The sequence below is a fragment of the Anomaloglossus baeobatrachus genome, chromosome 2, assembly GCF_048569485.1.
Source record: "Anomaloglossus baeobatrachus isolate aAnoBae1 chromosome 2, aAnoBae1.hap1, whole genome shotgun sequence".
In the NCBI taxonomy this organism is placed as follows: domain Eukaryota; kingdom Metazoa; phylum Chordata; class Amphibia; order Anura; family Aromobatidae; genus Anomaloglossus; species Anomaloglossus baeobatrachus.
The window spans coordinates 527,122,389-527,143,225 of NC_134354.1; the positions used below are offsets into that span (position 1 = coordinate 527,122,389).

A 20,837-nucleotide genomic window follows, 5' to 3' on the forward strand; every position below is an offset into this window, starting at 1 on the left:
GCGTCGGCGTTTGCGTCCTACGCCATAAATGCTGTCCTGGACTCTGCGAGCCGTACGGCGGTAGCATCCGCCAATTCGGTGGCAGTCCGCAGGGCCATGTGGCTACGTGAATGGAAGGCAGACTCTGCTTCCAAAAAGTTCTTAACCGGTTTGCCATTTTCTGGCGACCGCCTGTTTGGCGAGCGATTGGATGAAATCATTAAACAATCCAAGGGAAAGGACTCATCCTTACCCCAGTCCAAACCAAACAGACCTCAACAACGGAAGGTACAATCGAGGTTTCGGTCCTTTCGGCCCGCGGGCAGGTCTCAATTCTCCTCGTCCAACAGGCCACAGAAGGGCCAGAGGAACTCCGATTCATGGCGGTCTAAGTCACGTCCTAAAAAGACCGCCGGAGGAACCGCTCCCAAAGCGGCCTCCTCATGACTTTCGGCCTCTTCAAACCGCATCCTCGGTCGGTGGCAGGCTCTCCCGCTTTTGCGACGCCTGGCTGCCACATGTACAAGACCGATGGGTGAGAGACATTCTGTCTCACGGTTACAGGATAGAGTTCAGCTCTCGTCCTCTGACTCGATTCTTCAGAACATCTCCGCCCCCCGAGCGAGCCGATGCTCTTCTTCAGGCGGTGAGCACTCTGAAGGCAGAAGGAGTGGTGATCCCTGTTCCCCTTCAGCAACGGGGTCACGGGTTTTACTCCAACTTGTTTGTGGTGCCAAAAAAGGACGGATCTTTCCGTCCCGTTCTGGACCTCAAACTGCTCAACAAACACGTGAAAACCAGGCGGTTCCGGATGGAATCTCTCCGCTCCGTCATCGCCTCAATGTCCCAAGGAGACTTCCTAGCATCAGTCGACATCAAGGATGCTTATCTCCACGTACCGATTGCACCAGAGCATCAGCGCTTCCTGCGTTTCGCCATAGGGGACGAACACCTTCAGTTCGTGGCACTGCCTTTCGGCCTGGCGACAGCCCCACGGGTTTTCACCAAGGTCATGGCAACAGTGGTAGCAGTCCTACACTCTCAGGGACACTCGGTGATTCCTTACTTAGACGATCTGCTTGTCAAGGCCCCCTCTCAGGTGGCATGCCAACACATAAAAACAAAAAAGTGAGCCGGAGTATGAGATGGTATACATGGTACTTGTGAGACCATGTTCACACTGGCCATAAGACAAAGAGAAACCAAGTTTTTTTGTATTCAGTACAAACAGGGAGTGGCCCCCTTCTCAGCGAGCTGGACATTTCATTCTGTGAATCCCCCTGACTGTGTGTCCTGTTGGGACCCGGTCGCTCTCAGCCCTTAGCCACATTGAGGCCTATTTTAGACCCATGGTAAGGTTTTAATATTAGAGAGTGTTGGTACTATCCCAACTGGGTACACCTTGGCGTTGGTGGGATAGCTTTATGCTTTTTTTGATCAAAAACAGTGTTTACTAAGTGCCCTATGTTTATATGCACTATGCTTTTATTTAGTTACAGCAGGGTATTTTTTCACAATTTTTTTTTTTTTTTTTTTTTTGGTTTCTCTTCGGCATGCCAACACAGCCTGAATATTGCTCTAGAGACTCTCCAGAGATTCGGGTGGATCATCAATTTCCCAAAGTCAAAACTGACACCGGCCCAATCACTGACATATCTCGGCATGGAGTTTCATACTCTCTCAGCGATAGTGAAGCTTCCGCTGGACAAACAGCGTTCACTACAGACAGGGGTGCAATCTCTCCTTCAAGGCCAGTCGCACCCCTTGAGGCACCTCATGCACTTCCTAGGGAAGATGGTGGCAGCAATGGAGGCAGTTCCTTTTGCGCAGTTTCATCTGCGTCCACTTCAATGGGACATTCTCCGCAAATGGGACAGGAAGTCGACGTCCCTCGACAGGAACGTCTCCCTTTCTCGGGCAGCCAAGGCCTCCCTTCGGTGGTGGCTTCTTCCCACTTCGTTGTCGAAGGGGAAATACTTCCTACCCCCATCCTGGGCGGTGGTCACGACGGACGCGAGTCTGTCAGGGTGGGGAGCGGTATTTCTCCACCACAGGGCTCAGGGTACCTGGACTCAGCCAGAGTCCTCCCTTCAGATCAATGTTCTGGAGATAAGGGCAGTGTATCTTGCCCTAAAGGCGTTCCAGCCGTGGCTGGAAGGCAAGCAGATCCGAATTCAGTCGGACAACTCCACCGCGGTGGCATACATCAACCACCAAGGCGGAACACGCAGTCGGCAAGCCTTCCAGGAAGTCCGGCGGATTCTGCTGTGGGTGGAAGCCACAGCCTCCACCATATCCGCAGTTCACATCCCGGGCGTAGAAAACTGGGAAGCAGACTTTCTCAGTCGCCAGGGCATGGACGCAGGGGAATGGTCCCTTCACCCGGACGTGTTTCAAGAGATCTGTTGCCGCTGGGGGATGCCGGACGTCGACCTAATGGCGTCCCGGCACAACAACAAGGTCCCGGCCTTCCTGGCACGGTCTCAAGATCACAGAGCTCTGGCGGCAGACGCATTAGTTCAGGATTGGTCGCAGTTTCAACTGCCTTATGTATTTCCTCCTCTGGCACTGCTGCCCAGAGTGTTACGCAAGATCAGGTCCGACTGCCGCCGCGCCATCCTCGTCGCTCCAGACTGGCCGAGGAGGTCGTGGTACCCGGATCTGTGGCATCTCACGGTGGGCCAACCGTGGACACTACCAGACCGGCCAGACTTGCTGTCTCAAGGGCCTTTTTTCCATCTGAATTCTGCGGCCCTCAACCTGACTGTGTGGCCATTGAGTCCTGGATCCTAGCGTCTTCAGGGTTATCTCAAGAGGTCATTGCCACTATGAGACAGGCCAGGAAACCAACGTCCGCCAAGATCTACCACAGGACGTGGAGGATCTTCTTATCCTGGTGCTCTGATCAGGGTTTTACTCCCTGGCCATTTGCCTTGCCCACTTTTCTGTCCTTCCTTCAATCCGGAATGGAAAAGGGTTTGTCGCTTGGCTCCCTTAAGGGACAAGTCTCAGCGCTCTGTGTTTTTTCAGAAGCGCCTAGCCAGACTTCCACAGGTACGCACGTTCCTGCAGGGGGTTTGCCACATAGTCCCTCCTTACAAGCGTCCGTTAGAACCCTGGGATCTGAACAGGGTGCTGATGGCTCTTCAGAAACCACCTTTCGAGCCAATGAAGGATATTTCTCTTTCACACCTTTCGCAGAAAGTGGTCTTCCTAGTAGCAATCACATCACTTCGGAGAGTGTCTGAGCTAGCAGCGCTGTCATGCAAAGCCCCTTTCCTGGTGTTTCACCAGGACAAGGTGGTTCTGCGTCCGGTTCCGGAATTTCTCCCTAAGGTGGTATCCCCCTTTCATCTCAATCAGGATATCTCCTTACCTTCTCTTTGTCCTCATCCAGTTCACCAATGTGAAAAGGATTTGCACTTGTTAGATCTTGTGAGAGCACTCAGACTCTACATTTCTCGTACGGCGCCCCTGCGCCGCTCGGATGCACTCTTTGTCCTTGTCGCTGGCCAGCGTAAAGGGTCGCAGGCTTCCAAGTCAACCCTGGCTCGGTGGATCAAGGAACCAATTCTTGAAGCCTACCGTTCTTCTGGGCTTCCGGTTCCCTCAGGGCTGAAGGCCCATTCTACCAGAGCCGTGGGTGCGTCCTGGGCTTTGCGGCACCAGGCTACGGCTCAGCAGGTGTGTCAGGCGGCTACCTGGTCGAGCCTGCACACTTTCACGAAACACTATCAGGTGCATACCTATGCTTCGGCAGATGCCAGCCTAGGTAGGCGAGTCCTTCAGGCGGCGGTTGCCCACCTGTAGGAAGGGGCCGTTTTACGGCTCTATTACGAGGTATTATTTTACCCACCCAGGGACTGCTTTTGGACGTCCCAATTGTCTGGGTCTCCCAATGGAGCGACAAAGAAGGGAATTTTGTTTACTTACAGTAAATTCCTTTTTCTTCTAGCTCCAATTGGGAGACCCAGCACCCGCCCCTGTTCCCTTCGGGCTGTTCTTTTGTGTACACATGTTGTTCATGTTGAATGGTTTTCAGTTCTCCGAACTTCCTTCGGATTGAATTTTACTTTAGACCAATTTATAAGTTTCCTCCTTCCTGCTTTTGCACCAAAACTGAGGAGCCCGTGATGCACGGGGGGGTGTATAGGCAGAGGGGAGGGGTTTACACTTTTAAGTGTAATACTTTGTGTGGCCTCCGGAGGCAGAAGCTATACACCCAATTGTCTGGGTCTCCCAATTGGAGCTAGAAGAAAAGGAATTTACGGTAAGTAAACAAAATTCCCTTCTTAATAAAATTGTTTTTTTTTTTTTTTAGAGGTTTTTCATGGTTATATGGTAGTATATCCTCTATTCTAGATACAAATTATATGGGTTTTGATAAATTTACCATTCACATGAAGTACAATATGTCATGAAAAAACAATCTCTGAATCGCCAGGATCCGTTGAAGCGTTCCAGAGTTATAACCTGTCAAAGTGACACTGGTCAGAAATGTAAAAAATGGCCCAGTCTTTAAGGTGAAAACAGGCTGGGGGCTGAAGGGGTTAAACTATAGTAAAGGAATGTACAGCATGCCCTCTTTCTTTCATAATTATTAAAGGTGTTAACTAATACACTGCTTTCTATACTGGAATACCCCTATTCATTTATTTTTGGTGCAGGTTGTTTTGTGTGTGGTGGTGTGTGTTTTTGTTTTGTTTTTTTTTTTGTTTTTTGTTTTTTCTGAGAACTTTAAAATTTTAATTTCCTTTTACAGCCACCTCCATTTAATCCTGGCCAATGTCCACCAGCAAGTTATGTAAGTACACAAAGTAGATCCCTTCTGTGCTGTATATTCATAGCTAGCTGCAAGTAGTAAAGAATTGCCCCGTTTTAGACATTATTCCTGGTGGAGCACAATTCTGTACACGGCCATAGATCTGTGCCTGCCAGTCAACTGGCGCTCATATGGGTGTTTTCGAGTTCATTATACTGGACTGCAATTGCATACCCACTCTTATTTATGCTACTTGTGGTTTAGGCAGCATGAATCTAATAACAGATCCCCTTTAAAATACAAATTATTTGGCTAAAACAAGTCCTTATACTGCTGCATCATTAAGCAAAAATGTTTTCAGATTTGAATTGTGGAAGAGAAGTGTTTAAGGCTGTGGCCACAGGACAATGTACCCGCAGATATATCCGCAGGTTTCCCGCAGCAGCTCCCCGGAATCCGCAGCAATCCATTGTTGTGGAATTTCAGCGTAATAGCTGCGCAAAACCTGCGGACAGTCCCGTCCTCAATCTCCATAGTGGAAAGGTGGGACATCCGCATATATTTCTGCTGGAATCATTGACATGCAGTTACGTGTGGCTGCGAAGCATCCGCAGCGTATTCTGCAGCTGCACACATACCACACCATTGATACAGCACACCCCATGTCCCATAGGATAACATGGGGAGTGTCTGTACTAGCTAAAACCTGCAGATTTATCTGGAAAATCCAGATAAATCCGCAGGTTTTCTGCGGCACAATCCGCAGCTACATTGTCCTGTGGGCACATAGCCTAGGGATTAAAATACTTGTGTTTTTAAAGGGGTATTCCCATCTCAAAGATCCTATCCCAATAGGTAGTAAGTGCAATAATATTAGGAAATATCTCCATTTAGGAATGTAGTTTAGTTCGGATATAGCCATGTTACTTACCTCATGTGCAGGACATTGTAGGTTAGGTATCCATGGTTACATCTACAAGTAAGGACAGGACTCGGCACCAATTCCAGGATACAAAAAATATTTTGGACAGTTGGAATGTAGATAAGTCCTTAATCATAAGATGCTTATGATTAAGGACTTATCTACATTCCAACTGTCCGAAACGCGTCAAGCAATGATGTCTTCATGGAATCGATGTTTTTCTTGGATTATTAATCGGTGAATAAAGTTTCTACACTTTTATATATTTTTCGTTGGATTTATATTTTTTCTATCCTGGAATTGGTGCTGAGTCCCGTCCTTACTCCTTGCTATTGCCTCTACGGACCTGCCTGTCCGGTGGACATCCTGCATCCCATCTGAACTGAGCGGATACATATACGGGTGAGCTGAATTTTTCTTTCTTCGTACATCTACAAGCAGCTGACTAACACTCTCACTATGAGGGGACGTAAACATGGATACCTAAGCTCCAATGCCCTGCACATGAGGTAAGAGACATGGCCATATCAGGAGACCTATACTACATTTCTAATTAAAGGATTTCCTACTATAATTTACATCTACTACATATTGGGATAGGATCTTAGAGATGGGAATATCCCTTTTGCGCGCGGCCATTACTTTCACTTACCGCCGCCCCCACTGGAAGTCACGTGCGTGATCACGTGATTTTCGGTGTTTGCCATGGTAGCACAGGGTCATGTGATGACACCTAATGTGATGTAGCTAACATGAATCCCTTTCGGTTTCACTCGGCCCGGAGCAAAGTGAAGCAGAAAGTGAGCATATCTGCTGTTTACAGCTGTGTAGCTGTAATCAGCAGATAGGGCAGAGCGATTGTATTGTTTGATCCATATAGCCCCCTAGGGGACTAGTAAAATAAGAAAAGTAAAAAAAGTTTTAAAAAAAAAAAATCCTAAAAGTTCAAATCAGCCCCCCCCCCCCCCTTTCACCCCATTGAAAATTAAAGGGTTAAATATACACATTTGGTATCGCCGCGTTCAGAAATGCCCGATCTATCAAAATATAAAATCAATTAATCTGATTGGAATTTTTTTTGCCGCTACGCCGTTTACCAAACGTCAAAATTAAGTTTTGGTCGCCGCAAGTTTTACGCAAAATGCAATAACAGGCGATCAAAACGTAGCATCTGCGCAAAAAATGGTACCATTAATTATGTCAGCTCGAGTCGCAAAAAATAAGCCATCACTGAGCCATAGATCTCAAAAAATGAGAACGTTACGGGTTTGGGAATATGGCGCAAAACGTACGCTACTTTTATTGGACAAGCTTGTGAATTTTTTTTTTTTTAACCCCTTAGATATAAGTAAACCTATTCATGTTTGGTGTCTACAAACTCGCACTGACCTCGGGCATCATACCCACACATCAGTTTTGCCATATAGTGAACATGGTGAATAAAAGATCCCAAAAACTACTGTGCGATCACTTTTTTTTTTTTTTTTTTTTTTTTTTTTTTTTTTTTTTTGCAGTTTTTCCACACTTGGAACTTTTTTGCTGCTTTCCAGTACACTATATGGTAAAACTAATGGTTTCATTTAAAAGTACAACTCATCCCTTTTATATGGCAATATTGATGGAAGAATAAATAAAGTTACGGCTCTCAGAAGGGGAGCAAAAAAAAAAAACGGAAAGCGCCCGTCGCTGAAGGGGTTAAAGGGAATTTGACCAGCATAATGTAGAGACAGAGGCCCTGATTCCAGCGACGCATCACACTTGAGTGCTTGTTGTAGTTTTGATTGAATCCTTGTTTTTTCTGTAGCAGAGCTTCTGCTCTGTGTATAATGCCACCCACACCCCCGTCAAGCAGCTTGCCGACAATTCAGTTTACACAGTAAGCTAACAATCCATGGGGCAGCGTTAGAGTAGCCTGGCTGGTCTGCATCTAAAGGTCCAGTCACACTACAACTTACCAGCGATCCCAACAACGATAGGGATCGCTGGTAAGTTGCTAGGAGGTTGCTGGTGAGATGTCACACTGCGACGCTCCAGCGATCCCACAAGAAACCTGACCTGGCAGGGATCGCTGGAGCGTTGCTACACGAGTTGCTGGTGAGCTCACCAGCAACCAGTGACCAGCCACACGTGCAGGGAGCAGCGCACACTGAGCGCTGGCTCCTTGCTCTCATAGTTACAGCACACATCGGGTTAATTACCCGATGTGTGCACAGAGCAGGGAGCAGCGCACACTTGAGCGCTGGCTCCTTGCTCTCCTAGCTACAGCACACATCGGGTTAATTAACTCTGTGTCCTGCAGCTACATGTGCACAGAGCAGGAGCCGGCACTGACAGTGAGAGCGGCGGAGGCTGGTAACAAAGGTAAATATCGGGTAACCAAGGACAGGGCTTCTTGGTTACCCGATGTTTACTGTGGTTACCAGCCTCCGCAGAAGCCGGCTCCTGCTGCCTGCACGTTTAGTTGTTGCTGTCTCGCTGTCACACACAGCGATCTGTGCTTCACAGCGGGACAGCAACAACTAAAAAATGGCCCAGGACATTCAGCAACAACCATCGACCTCACAGCAGGGGCCGGGTTGTTGCTGGATGTCACACACAGCAACATCGCTAGCAACGTCACAAAAGTTGTTCGTTAGCAGCGATGTTGCTAGCGATGTTGTTTAGTGTGACGGGGCCTTTAGATGTAGTCAGGCTGTGATAATCTCTAAAAGATAAAATACTGATTGTAAGTACATCACATAGCCTAATAAGCAACTCATCAGGCTCTCGGCTCCTTTATTATGCTGCTCGCTTGAATAGCAGAAACCTGCTGACTGATTCCCTCAAATCGTCTGAATAGTTAATTTATTATGCCTTTTTATTGAGGGAAAAAAAAAACTTGACCTATTACAGTAAGGTGCAATGGAGGAGGACGTGCCAAGTTTACCACTGCCTTCTTTTCTGTAAATACAGGCAATCCCATTCCAAACAAAGATCCATGGAGGCTTGTTTCCTTCCAAGGTGATTGTCATCAGAGGAGCTGTTGCTGCACACCACCCACAAAGGTAATAAAATCACTATTGCTGTTATTTCTATGGTGCCACCATACTCGGCAGCGCTTTAAAATTAAGCTATTTATATGCCTTATATAATCCAGAATCAATGTACTTGCCATCACAGACTTTTTTTTTTATTATTATTATTATATTTTTTTTTTTTTTTTGGGTTGTGGGAGAAAACTGGAGATTCCAAGGGAATCTTGCATAAACATGGAGAGAACAAAAAATTACATGCAGTCATTAAGTCAGATTTGTCTACAACACCAAGTATTAACTATTGAGCCTTTACACTGACATTTAAATATACATGGGCTATACTGTGATTGGACGCTCAGTAAACTCAATGGATGTGGAATCCAATTCTGTAGGTCAAATAGAATTAGGATTTGTATATATCTCTTCAGAGTATTGCACTGTGTACGTCTGATCATTATTATAATGTACTGAGTATGTGAGGCGCAATACATTAATTATGATTTTTAAACAACTAAATTCTTTTACAATATTATAGTGATTAGAGCACCAAAATAACAGTAGGAGAAAGGTAAATCCCAATGGCATGGTAGACTAATGCCTCATTAGCATGACCATAGTACTATTAAAGTGCATAGATGTAAATGGACATATAAAATAGAGCTAATAGATAATGAGTTGATATGCCCTTTCAGTTATGAATACTGAAGACACTCTAAATTTACATAGATGTAATTTCTACATTGCAAGCTGTATTGAATTGCACATAAATACTCTGCATAGTCTTAGAAACAAACAGCCATCTGAGACATCTTGTTCAGCAGATGACACTCAGAAGAACCTGGCCAGGTGAGGGCGCACACCGACGCCGCAATACGGGGAGTGTCCCCGGACCATGCATTACTTGACCTACAAAGGTCACGTGATCGAAGGTGCGCGTGTGTTGTGTTCCAGATGAAGCAGTGGGATGTTTCTATCATCGTGCCGTTGTCATGATGATGAAGCCACACCCCTTTCGCTGTCTGACCAATCAAGTGACTGGGTGTGTTCCATATGAGTTGGATTTGTGACAAGTGGACATTATCTGACCAACCAAACTACTTTCACTATTAAGCACATCCCAATTGGCGTTAGTGCAGCGGTATGCCACCTGCATTAGCCAGCGCAAATCAGACCAGACTGCGCCATATTAGGGGGGGGATTGGGGGCTTATAAATGGGTTGCTCGACTGCTGTAAAGGTAGTGGCTTTACTTTTATATTGAGAACCTGCCAACAGGTCCCCTTTTTTTAATTTGGTAAGTTTTCTTGTGTGTTTTTTTTTTTTTTTTTTTTTTAAAAGCATTCTAACTTTATAGTTAGGCGATGCCTACAGAAAGTGAACGAAGTATTGAATAAGTCAGCATATATAATATATAATTTTTTTTTTTTTTGCTTCAAATTTCTTTTCTTTCCTGCTCTAAAACTTAAGCTGAAAAATAAAATACTTATACTTGTATAAAGTGGGTGACATAAGTATTGAACATGTTACCAATTTTCTATGTATCTTCTATGTCCATAAATGTAGCATTTAAATATATTGCTATTATACATTTCCCTTATGAAGTAGCTTCTATACAAAGTGATGTGTGAATAATTGTAATCACATATGTCAATTCCACAGATTTCATATCAACCTGAATTTTTGTGGAGGAATTGCCTTTCATTTTAATCCACGATTTAAAGAAAACACTATAGTCCGAAACAGTAAGCTGAATAACTCTTGGGGAACAGAAGAACGGCAACTGCCTTGCGGAGGATTGTGCTTCACACCCGGGCAGAGCTTTGTGGTAAGTGTAGGCAGACATGGTTATGTGAAGAAATGTTTTTACTTGAGCCTCATTTTATAGAAATAGATGGATACGTAAACATACACATTTAAAGCACCACCCCAGCAGTTTTGTGTGGTGTGTTTTTTTTTTTTTTTTTTTTTTTTTTTTAACTGTTATTGCATGTTTTGGTTTTTGCATATTGTGTTTTCAATTAAGCTGCTTTTTGTTTTTGATACAGTGGAACCTTGGTTAATGAGAACAATCTGTTCTAGGACTGTGCTTGTTAACACAGTTACTCGTTCAGCAAAGCAAGATTTCCCATAGGAAATCATTGCAATGCAGACAATTCATTCCACAACTTGTTAAATGTCCCATCCTGGTGCCCTATTGTGCCATGCCACACGCAGACACAAACGCAGATTATGCTCACCTTACCTTCCGTTCCCTCGCCGGTCTCCTGGAACTTGCAGTTCGCCCGTACAAGATGTGTATCTGGTAACCAAGGCGACCGATGCCGGACCTTCCCCACTCAGCGCGCTGACGTCAAAGGCATCCTCTGATTGGCCAGCGTGCTGCCTTTGAGTAGCGCCTGACAGGCGCTCCTCCCTTGTCGCGATGGTTACCAGATACACATCCTGTGGAGGGAGGACCTTCCCACGGTTACCCGATACATGCAAGTTCCATGAAGCGTGTGTGTGTGTGTGTGTGTGTGTGTGTGTGTGTGTGTGTGTTGCAAGAGCGGGTTAGAGCGCGGTGGATGTCCGGAACCGTAAGTGTGTGGTGAGTATTTTGCTCGTTACTCGGCAAAATACTCGGTAACTGGGTTACTTCTTTATCGAGGTTCCACTGTACTTCCTGGTATTGGGCTTGGACAAAACGTCATTACTAGTCATGTGGATTATATACAGTATGTTTTTGTGTTGTTTGTTTTTGTTTTTTTTTTTGTTTTTTTTTTTTTTTTTTTTTTTCTGCAAGGAAGAAATCCTAAATGTGTGCACAACACTTCAGGATTCTCAGACTTTGCAGGCATAAAAATTTAATTGCAGACTTAGGGGGCTTTACACGCAACAACATCGCTAACGAGATGTCGTTGGGGGTCACGGAATTCGTGACGCACATTTGGCCTTGTTAGCGACGTTGTTGCGTGTGAAACGCAGGAACGACCGTTAACTATCAAATACTCACTTGATCGTTGACATGTCGTTCTAATCCCAAATATCGTTGCTGTTGCAGGACGCAGGTAGTTCGTCGTTCCTGCGGCAGCACACATCCCTATGTGTGACACCGCAGGAACGAGGGACATCGTACCTGCAGCCACCTGCAATAAGGAAGGAGGTGGGCGGGATATTCTGGCCGCTCATCTCCGCTTCTATTGGGCAGCCGCTTAGTGACGCTGAACGAACCCCCCCCCCCTCCTTAAAGGAGAGATTGTTCGGTGGCCACAGCGACATCGGTGAAGAGGTAATTGCGTGTGACGCTGCCATAGCGATATTATTCACTACGGCAGCGATCACCCCGTGACGCGCCATCGACGTGGGTGGGTGCTATCGCTCACGATATCGCTAGCTTGTCGCAGCGTGTAAAGCCCGCTTTTGTTAAAATCTGTAAGCAAAAATGCAGCAGAAAAACGCACTGTGCACAGCCTAAGGCCGGCTTCTCACTTGCGATTATCTCGCACGAGTGCAATACGAGAAATTCTCGCATTGCACTCGGACACATGTTAATCAATGAGGCAGCTCTCATCTGCCTGTACGCGTTCACTGCAGTTTTAACTGCAACCAAAACTGCACCGTGTCAGAGCCTGGAAAAAAATCTTGTAATGATGGTGCATTTGTGTTGCGGTTGTTGTGTTTTTTTTTTTTTTTTTTGTGCGTTTTTGTCAATTCTGACTTCATATGTTTGTCAGTATAGAAAGTGTGACAAAACTGCAACAAAAAAGCAAGAACAATGAACATGCTGCTTTTTTTTTTTTTTTTTTTTTTTTTTTTTAGAAGTTTGTGACAAACTGCAGACAAAAAAATGAAACGTGCGCGCAGCAAATTTGAATTCCCAGACTTTTCTGGGAAGTCAAAAGTGAGTTTGCTGACAACAAAACAGAAAAGCATCAAAAACTGCAGCGTGCGCATATAGCCTTAGACGCTGTGTGGTTTTGATTTTGGCGTGCAAATATGAAGTCTCTAAAATTCACCAAAAATGTATTATGGGAACTTAACTTAACTTAAGACTGGCCAAATGCATAATGTAATTGGCTAAATGAATATACGGCAGACAGCCGTCTCTCTGCCTACTTCCATGTGGCTGATCATACAAATCTGATAGAGGATATGTTTAACAGCAACATACCTAAAGTGTACTTCTTATTCTATTTTATTTATTTATTTATTTTTTTTTGTTCTTTGCAGATTGAAATAGTTTGTGAACACCATCATTTTAGAGTGAATGTGAATGGGAGCCATGTGTGCAACTTCAATCATCGTGTGTCGAATCTCCAGCAAATTGACTCCCTCCAAGTTGAGGGCGATGTTGTACTGCATCACGTTCAGATTTAGATTTGTTCACCATTGACCCTCCCTGCATTTACTACTTTCTAGATTACTTTACCACATTTATATACTTCCCATATTTTGAGTAACCAAAGAAAAACATTGGGGCACATTTATCAATAATTCTTAGACAATGTCACACATTAGTCCACATCATTATTTTGCAAGGTCATGTGTCCTTGCTAGAATACTGTTCATTATAAATGTTATGAGATGCTTACCCTGATAAATTTGCCCCATTATGTATAGTACAAAATGCTTTTATATGAAAGTACACAAAAATAAATTTATATAATCACTTGAACCTAGTATTTGAATTAAACTGAGAATTTAAATTTCAATTGCTTGTGTGTGGTAGGTTATTTTATTTTTTATTATCTTATATAAACCACTCCTGGTTTGGGCTTACAAATACTGAGGTAAAAAAAAACCCTCACCAAACACTCAACGCGTGCATGTGACCCAAGACTAGCGTGGGATTAGTGCAACAAGTCATTGGTAGCATTTTGGTGTACAAAATATTTTTTGATCTCCTCCTTTTAAGACAAGTTTAACATTTATCTTGTGGTCTATGTTGGGGTTTCCATTAAAATCTCCCAAAATAGAATCAGTTCTTACCGGTAATTCGGTTTCTAGGAACCCTACATAACAGCACCACAGGAGTTAACTCCACGCCCTAATTGGGACAGGAAACACAAAGAGGTTAAATAACCCTTCCCCCACCTCACATCTCCAGTGTTTTTTCCAAGTAAATACACCGGCAAGAATGGTCTTAAACTTTTATTTCAGTAAAAAAACCATTAAATTTTACAATAGGAAGGGAGGGAATATCCGTGCTGTTGTGGGGGTTCCCTGAAACTGAATTACTGGTAAGAACTATTTCTATTTTCTCTAGTCACCCTCCATGACGGCACAATAGAAGTACCAACGAATGTACTGGGGGGGGGGGGGGAGGGGAGATGACCTTCCGACCGAAGGTTAGGTCCTTATTGGACAATAAAGAAAAAACAAAAAGCCAGCACCAAATGTGCACTACAGCACTAAACATTCCAAACTGTACTTATTATAAAAAAATTTTTGAGATTTTTGGCAAAAAATTGCAATTTCTTGAGCTGCTTCGCCACGTCACGGCAAATCTCATTTGAAGCAGTCCACCTTGCTATGCACCCCAATTTGGGATGTATTCCATCTGTCTGGATTTTGGCGGTTGGTGACTGTTTACATTAAAGGTCCAGTCACACATAACGAGATCGTGAACGAGATCGCTACTACGTCACACTTTCTGGATCGTTTATGAGTCGTTGTTGAAATCGCATGTTGGGTGTCACACATAACGAGTTTATGAACGAGCATGCGTCCCGTATAACGATCTTTCAAATCGCTGGGACCCTGTCACACAGCAACTATGTTAACGATTCTAATCCCATTAGGGGCGTAGTAAAATGCAGTGAGTCACGTAGGCGTGCATTTGCGTCGCCTTTTCCATACCCCCCCCTCCGCTTTCATTGGCGGCCAATACTGCGTTCTGATTGGGGGCGTATCTAGCGGTTAAATTTTGGATCGCGTCACCCTTTGTCACTTCTTTTGCGCTTTGCTTTGAGATAGAACCTGCGTCTCCACCCTGATTCCTTCGTCCATTGTACCCGGTCGCTTTGTTGGTGTGTTTTTCGGATCGAAGCCGCACCTGCACCTGGAGCTAACCAATCGGTGCAGAGAGGGGCGCGGAAACGGGGACGCAACAACACGCCTTCGTGCATCTCATCTAGGTCGTCAACGAAATCGTTAATAGGGTGTCAAACATACAGATTCATGCAGCCCAGCAGGACTCCAACGAGCCAGAAATGGCCCAAGCTGTTCGGCATCGATCAGCGATTTCGCAGCAGGGGGTGAATCGTTGGTACGTGTCAAACGTGACGAGATCGCAATTGAAGTCGTTCTTGCGTCACAGAAACTGTGACGTAGTAACGATCTCGTTTACGATCTCGTTATGTGTGAAGTGGCCTTAAGTCATCAGGCTTTGTCCACAATCTATTTACTTCATGCAGCATTTGCTTGGACCTGTCCCGCCCACAGCCATGACTCAGTCATGGGTACGGGATTGAAATAGACCAGGTGAGTGCTGCTAAGAGCAGTTCTACTATTCATATGTGAGGCCGTATGGCACATTTTATAAAAATATTTTAGTGTAGGACTGCTTCAAATGAGATTTGCCGTGACGTGGCGAAGCAGCTCAAGAAATTGCAATTTTTTTGCCAAAAATCTCAAAAAATTTTTTTATAATAAGTACAGTTTGGAATGTTTGGTGCTGTAGTGCACATTTGGTGCTGGCTTTTTGTTTTTCCTTATTGGACAATAAGTCTAGTATATAGTGTCTTGTGAAGGTATGGACTCACGACCAGGTGGCAGCTCTGCATATTTGCCCAGTTGAATGTATCAGCTCACCGTGTAAAGCTCAGTCCTGGTTTCGTCCTGGAGCACGGACAGGCACTGCCACAGCCCGGTATGTCATAAAGAAGAAAAGATGTCCAGCTCTTCAGGCAAGGAAAACAAAGATCTTTATTTCATTATGCAGACACAACGAATGACCTGAACAGCACTACGCGTTTCAGGTGAAAACACTCACCCTTAATCATGATTAAAGACCTTGGTTTTCCTTGCCTGAAGAGCTGGACATCTTTTCTTCTTTCTGCATATTTGCTCGATCGAGGCGTCGGCTCTCTCGGCCCAAGAAACTGATATTGATCTAGTAGAATGAGCCCTGAGGTCATCCGGAGGAGATAGTTCTTCAGTTTTGTAGGCTTCCATAATTGCCTGTTTGATCCAGTTAGCAATTGTGCTCTTGGCCACCTTTTCTACTTTTTTTTTTTCCCCCAATGATCTGGACGAAAAGATTATGGTCCTTCCTTATAGCTTCGGTCATCTGGAGATAATGTACAACTGCTCTGCGTACGTCCAAGGAATGAAATTCCTCTTCTCTGGGACTCAACGGATTCTGGCAGAAGGATGGTAGAATTATGTCCTGAGATCTGTGGAAATCAGACACAACTTTAGGGAGAAAGGACTGGTCTTGACGGAAGATAATTCTGTCGGCCAGGATTCCTAGATATCGCTCTCTAGTAGAATGAGCTTGTAATTCACCCACTCGTCTGGCTGATGTGATTGCTACCAGGAACGTAGTCTTCCATAATAGTATTTGTAGAGTGGATTATGCGATAGGCTCAAAGGGTGATTGTGTTAAGTCAGTAAGGACTACATTCCAGTCCCATGGAGGGACCAGATTAATTTGTCTGGGACGCAACCTTCCTGCTGAAGTCAAATCTAATCTACCGGTGGCTTGCTAGATCTTGATCAAAGAAGGAGCTGAGAGACGAGATTTGCACCTTGAGGGTGTCAAGTCTTAAGGTGGTGTCACACACAGCAACGACAACGACGTCGCTGCTACGTCACCATTTTTCCTTTAGTCACGACAGCACCCACGAGAGAGGGATCCGCCCCCTTCAGGACAGGAAACCTACAGATAAAAAGGGGCGGTCCCCCTCCCTCATCAGTTGGTTTCCTGTCCTGCTGGGATCGAAACCTACAGTGCCTGGGTCCTGTTGAGTCCGTGCAGTCTCCTAGGGAACGGCGGAGCTCTGGATCTGGAAGCACGGTCGGTGGAGCTCCCCTCGTGGACTCCGTCCTCCGGTGAACCTCGTCCTCTTTCTCCTGGTCCGGCTTTGCCTCCAGGGATATGACGCCTGCAGCAGGGTGTGCTTCTACCGGATCGTGTGCGCGGCGGGGGGGGCCCTGCCGCGTCGTCAGTGCACGCTTCCCTGCTGCAGTGACCCGGAAGTATGCAGGAGCGGCTGGGAAGGTTCCTAGTGAAGCCCGTGGTCCCCTCCATCCTGGCCGGACGCTGCGGTGCTGGTGAGTCTATGGCGGTCGGGCCGGAGCCTCTCCCTGACGCGTGCCTGCGTCTTCGCCGCTGCACGGCGTGTGCACGTGGGGGGGGGGGTGTCCTGGGCCTGCCGCGTCCGCGGTCTGTCGGTGGCCCGAAAGCTGTGCTCCTGCTTCTGCGGTTCAGGGGGGGCTCGGCTGTCGATCTCTGCCAGCCCTTCCCCCTGCCCTTCTGTCCGGGGTTGCTCCCCTTCTAGGTCAGTCCCTCTGCCGTCGGCGTCCCTCCTGCTGTGCTGTGGCCGGCGTCCTGGTGGTGTCTGCCCTGGGGTGTGAGCCGGGGTGCCCTCTTGGTCTGTGCTCGGTGGCCTCTGTGCCTCCTGCCTCTGAGCTCCTGGGCCCCTGTGGCCTCCTGGCCCCTATGGCCTCCTGGCCTCGGTGGACCCTGGCCCCTGTGGCCGCCTGGCCTCTGTGGCCTCCTGGCCTCTGTGGCCTCCGGGCCTCTTGCCTTCTGTGGCCTCCGGGACTCTTGGATTCTGTGGCTCCGGGCCTCTTGGCTTCTGTGGCCTCTGGGCTTCTGTGGCCTCGGGCCTCCTGGCTTCTGTGGCCTCCTGGCTTCTGTGGCCTCCTGGCTTTTGTGGCCTCGGGGCCTCCTGGCTTTTGTGGCCTCGGGGCCTCCTGGCTTTTGGGGCCTCGGGGCCTCCTGGCTTTTGGGGCCTCCTGGCTTTTGTGGCCTCGGGGCCTCCTGGCTTCTGTGGCCCTTATGCCTGTTTGCCTCGGTGCCTGTGTGGTCTCTGCGCCTGTGTGGTCTCTGCGCCTGTGTGGTCTCTGCGCCTGTGTGGTCTCTGCGCCTGTGTGGTCTCTGCGCCTGTGTGGTCTCTGCGCCTGTGTGGCCTCTGCGCCTGTGTGGCCTCTGTGCCTCTGGGCTTCTGTGCTTCGGGGCCTCGGTCCTCGGTGCCTCCTGGTCTCGTGCTCCTTGGCTTCGTGCTTCCTGGCCTCGTGTTCCGGGCCTCGTGCTTCCTGTCCTCGTGCCTCTGTCCCTCGGTGCCTCTTGGACTTGGGCCTCTGTACCTCCTGGCTTCAGGCTTCTCTGCCTCCTGGCCTCGGGGTTTCTCTGCCTCCTGCCCTCGGTGCCTCCTGGCCTCGGGCCTCTGTGCCTTGTGCTTCCTGGCCGCATGCCTCTGTTGCCTCCTGGCCTCTGTGCTTCCTTGCCTCCTGGCCTCCGGCCTTCCCGGTCTCTGGGCCTCCTGGCCTTTTATGGCCTTTGTGGCTTCTGGGCCTCTGTGGCTTCCTGACCTCTGGTCCTCCCGGCCTTGGGCCTCGGGGCCCCGTGCCTCCTGGCCTCCTGGCCTCCTGCTTCTGGGCCTCCTGGCCTCGGGCCTCTGTGCCTCTTGGCCTCTGTGCCTCTTGGCCTCTGTGCCTCTTGGCCTCTGTGCCTCTTGGCCTCTGTGCCTCCTGCCTCGGGGCCTCTGTGTCTCTGGCCCTCTGTGTCTCTGGCCCTCTGTGTCTCTGGCCCTCTGTGTCTCTGGCCCTCTGTGCCTCGGTGGCCTTGCGCCTCCCTGACCTTGCGCCGGCCCTGACGCCTCGGGCTTCGTGCTTCGCTTCTGGTGTTCCTTTCTGCTCCCCTTCCAGCCCTGCCGTCCCTGGTTCTCCCTCCTGGTGGCGGGCTTGTTCCGGGCCCCTAGGTTCTTGGGCTCTTCCGTCCCGGCCAGCCCTCCTGTCGCGGAGTCCCTTCCCCCAACCCCCCCCCCCCACCCCGCGTCGCAGGCCTGCCCTTGCTGGTGTGTTTTTGTCGGGGCGTTGCTAATGCTGCGTTGTGGGCCGCCTGTCCGCTCTTAACCTTGTGGTCGGCTGTGGTTGCTCTTCCTGGCCTCTCTTCCTACCTCCTCGTCTGCTGTATTCCGTTGTCCTCTGTTCTGCCATTCTCCTGTCGGGTGGGGTTTTGGGTCTCTCGGTCGGTCTGCCCTGGGCGCCCTCTTTACGTCCCGTCTTGCGGGTTCTGTGGGGTTGTGCGCTTCCTTCCGACTGGGGGCCACTGCCAGCCTGTCAGTCTACCGGCTCTCCTCCCGGGGGTCTTGCTCTGGGGTGGGGCGCCCTCCCCTTTGCGCCCTTCTTGCCCCTCTGTCGTGTGCTCTTCTCCCTTCCTTTCGCGTCCTTGCTTGGGGGGGGCGCTGTCCACCCCCCCTTCCCGGGCCGCTCGGCGGCCCCTTGGCGGCTGGATGGGTCTTTTGTTTGTTTTGTCTTTCAGGGTTCCGGCTGTGCTCCTCTGTTGTCGTGCCGTCCTTTGCCCCGATGGCTGTGGGCTTCGGTTTCCCTCGCGTCGGTGGTGCAGCCTGTTCTCCTGTCCTCCCCGGTGACGGATCGTTCTCCTGCGAGGTGGCCTCCTACTTGGTGGCTGTGGCGGATGTCTCCTCAACGGTTTGGTGGGACTGTGACCTGGTCTTCTCCTTCCACTTTCCGGGCTCTGCCGGCTGACCTTTGGTTCTTCCACTGACCTTCTGTTTGGCAGCTTGGCTCTTCCCGTGGTTGTCCCGCCCTCAGTGTGTCTTCTCTCTAAGTCTCTCGTGGGTGCTGTCGTGACGAAAGGAAAAGGCTATATTACGTACCGGTAATGGGATTTTCCTGAGTCCACGACAGCACCCTTTACACCCCTGCCCTTTCTTTGTTTGTTTTTTCTCAACTTCGGTGTCCTGGGATTGGTCTGTTATTTACTAATTCTTTGGCGGTTCCTCTCCCGGTCTCTGCAACCAACTGATGAGGGAGGGGGACCGCCCCTTTTTTATCTGTAGGTTTCCTGTCCTGAAGGGGGCGGATCCCTCTCTCGTGGGTGCTGTCGTGGACTCAGGAAAATCCCATTACCGGTACGTAATATAGCCTTTCTGTGACGTTGCAGCGACGTCGCTGTGTGTGACACCCAGCAACGAGCTGGCCCCTGCTGTGAGGTTGTTGCTCGTTGCTGAATGTCCAGCTTCATTTTTTCGTCGTCGCTCTCCCGCTGTGAAGCACACATCGCTGTGTGTGACAGCGAGAGAGCGACGAAATGAAGCGAGCAGGGAGCAGGAACCGGCGTCTGGCAGCTGCGGAAAGCTGTAACCACTGTAAACATCGGGTAACCAAGGGAAGACCTTTCCCTGGTTACCCGATATTTACCTTCGTTACCAGCCTCCGCCGCTCTTGCTGCTAGTGCCGGCTCCTGCTCTGTGCACATGTAGCTGCAGTACGCATCGGGTTAATTAACCCGATGTGTACTGTAGCTAGGAGAGCAAGGAGCCAGCGCTAAGCAGTGTGCGCGGCTCCCTGCTCTCTGCACTGTGACATGTAGCTGCAGTACACATCGGGTTAACCCGATGTGTACTGTAGCTAGGAGAGCAAGGAGCCAGCGCAGTGTGCGCGGCTCCCTGCTCTCTGCACATGTAGCGACGTTATGATCGCTGCTGCGTCGCTGTGTTTGACAGCTAAGCAGCGATCATAACAGCGACTTACAAGGTCGCTGCTACGTCACAGAAAATGGTGACGTAACAGCGACGAGGTTGTCGCTGTCGTTTAGTGTGACCCCAGCTTTAAGCCTTTTATCTAGGCCACTTTGAAGAAAATACAAGATCTGTGTCTCATTAGGATGGAATGAATCAGGTAGTTCGGGTTCACACCAGGATGAAAATGTCTTCCAGATTTTCCCGTATATAGCATTTGTTACTGGTTTTTGTCTGTTCTGTAACATTTTAGTCACTTTGTCGTTTAGGCCTCTGGCTTTCAAGATTGTGGTTTCAGAAGCCAGGCTGCCAGATTGAGACTGCAAAGATCCTGATGGACTATTGGACCTTGATGAAGGTCGTATATTTGGGTTAATATGATCCGTCCCTCACAGGCTAGACTGGTTATGGTACCGAACCAACTTCTCTTCCGCCACATTGGCGCAACCAGGATTGTAATAACCCCAT

General features: G+C 48.2%; 1 protein-coding gene across 2 annotated transcripts in view; it reads left to right on the forward strand.

Annotated features, from left to right (window-relative positions):
- LGALS9 (galectin 9) overlaps nt 1–13,367 on the forward strand; it is a 34,514-nt gene extending 21,147 nt beyond the window's left edge. For both annotated transcript variants that reach the window (XM_075334309.1, XM_075334310.1), the window contains 4 exons: nt 4,742–4,783; nt 8,616–8,707; nt 10,336–10,501; nt 12,886–13,367. In XM_075334309.1, the coding sequence (XP_075190424.1) occupies nt 4,742–4,783; nt 8,616–8,707; nt 10,336–10,501; nt 12,886–13,032 (447 nt within the window). In that variant the 3' untranslated portion in view covers nt 13,033–13,367. The remainder of the gene's footprint in view (nt 1–4,741; nt 4,784–8,615; nt 8,708–10,335; nt 10,502–12,885) is intronic.
- The last annotated feature ends 7,470 nt before the right edge of the window (nt 13,368–20,837 follow it).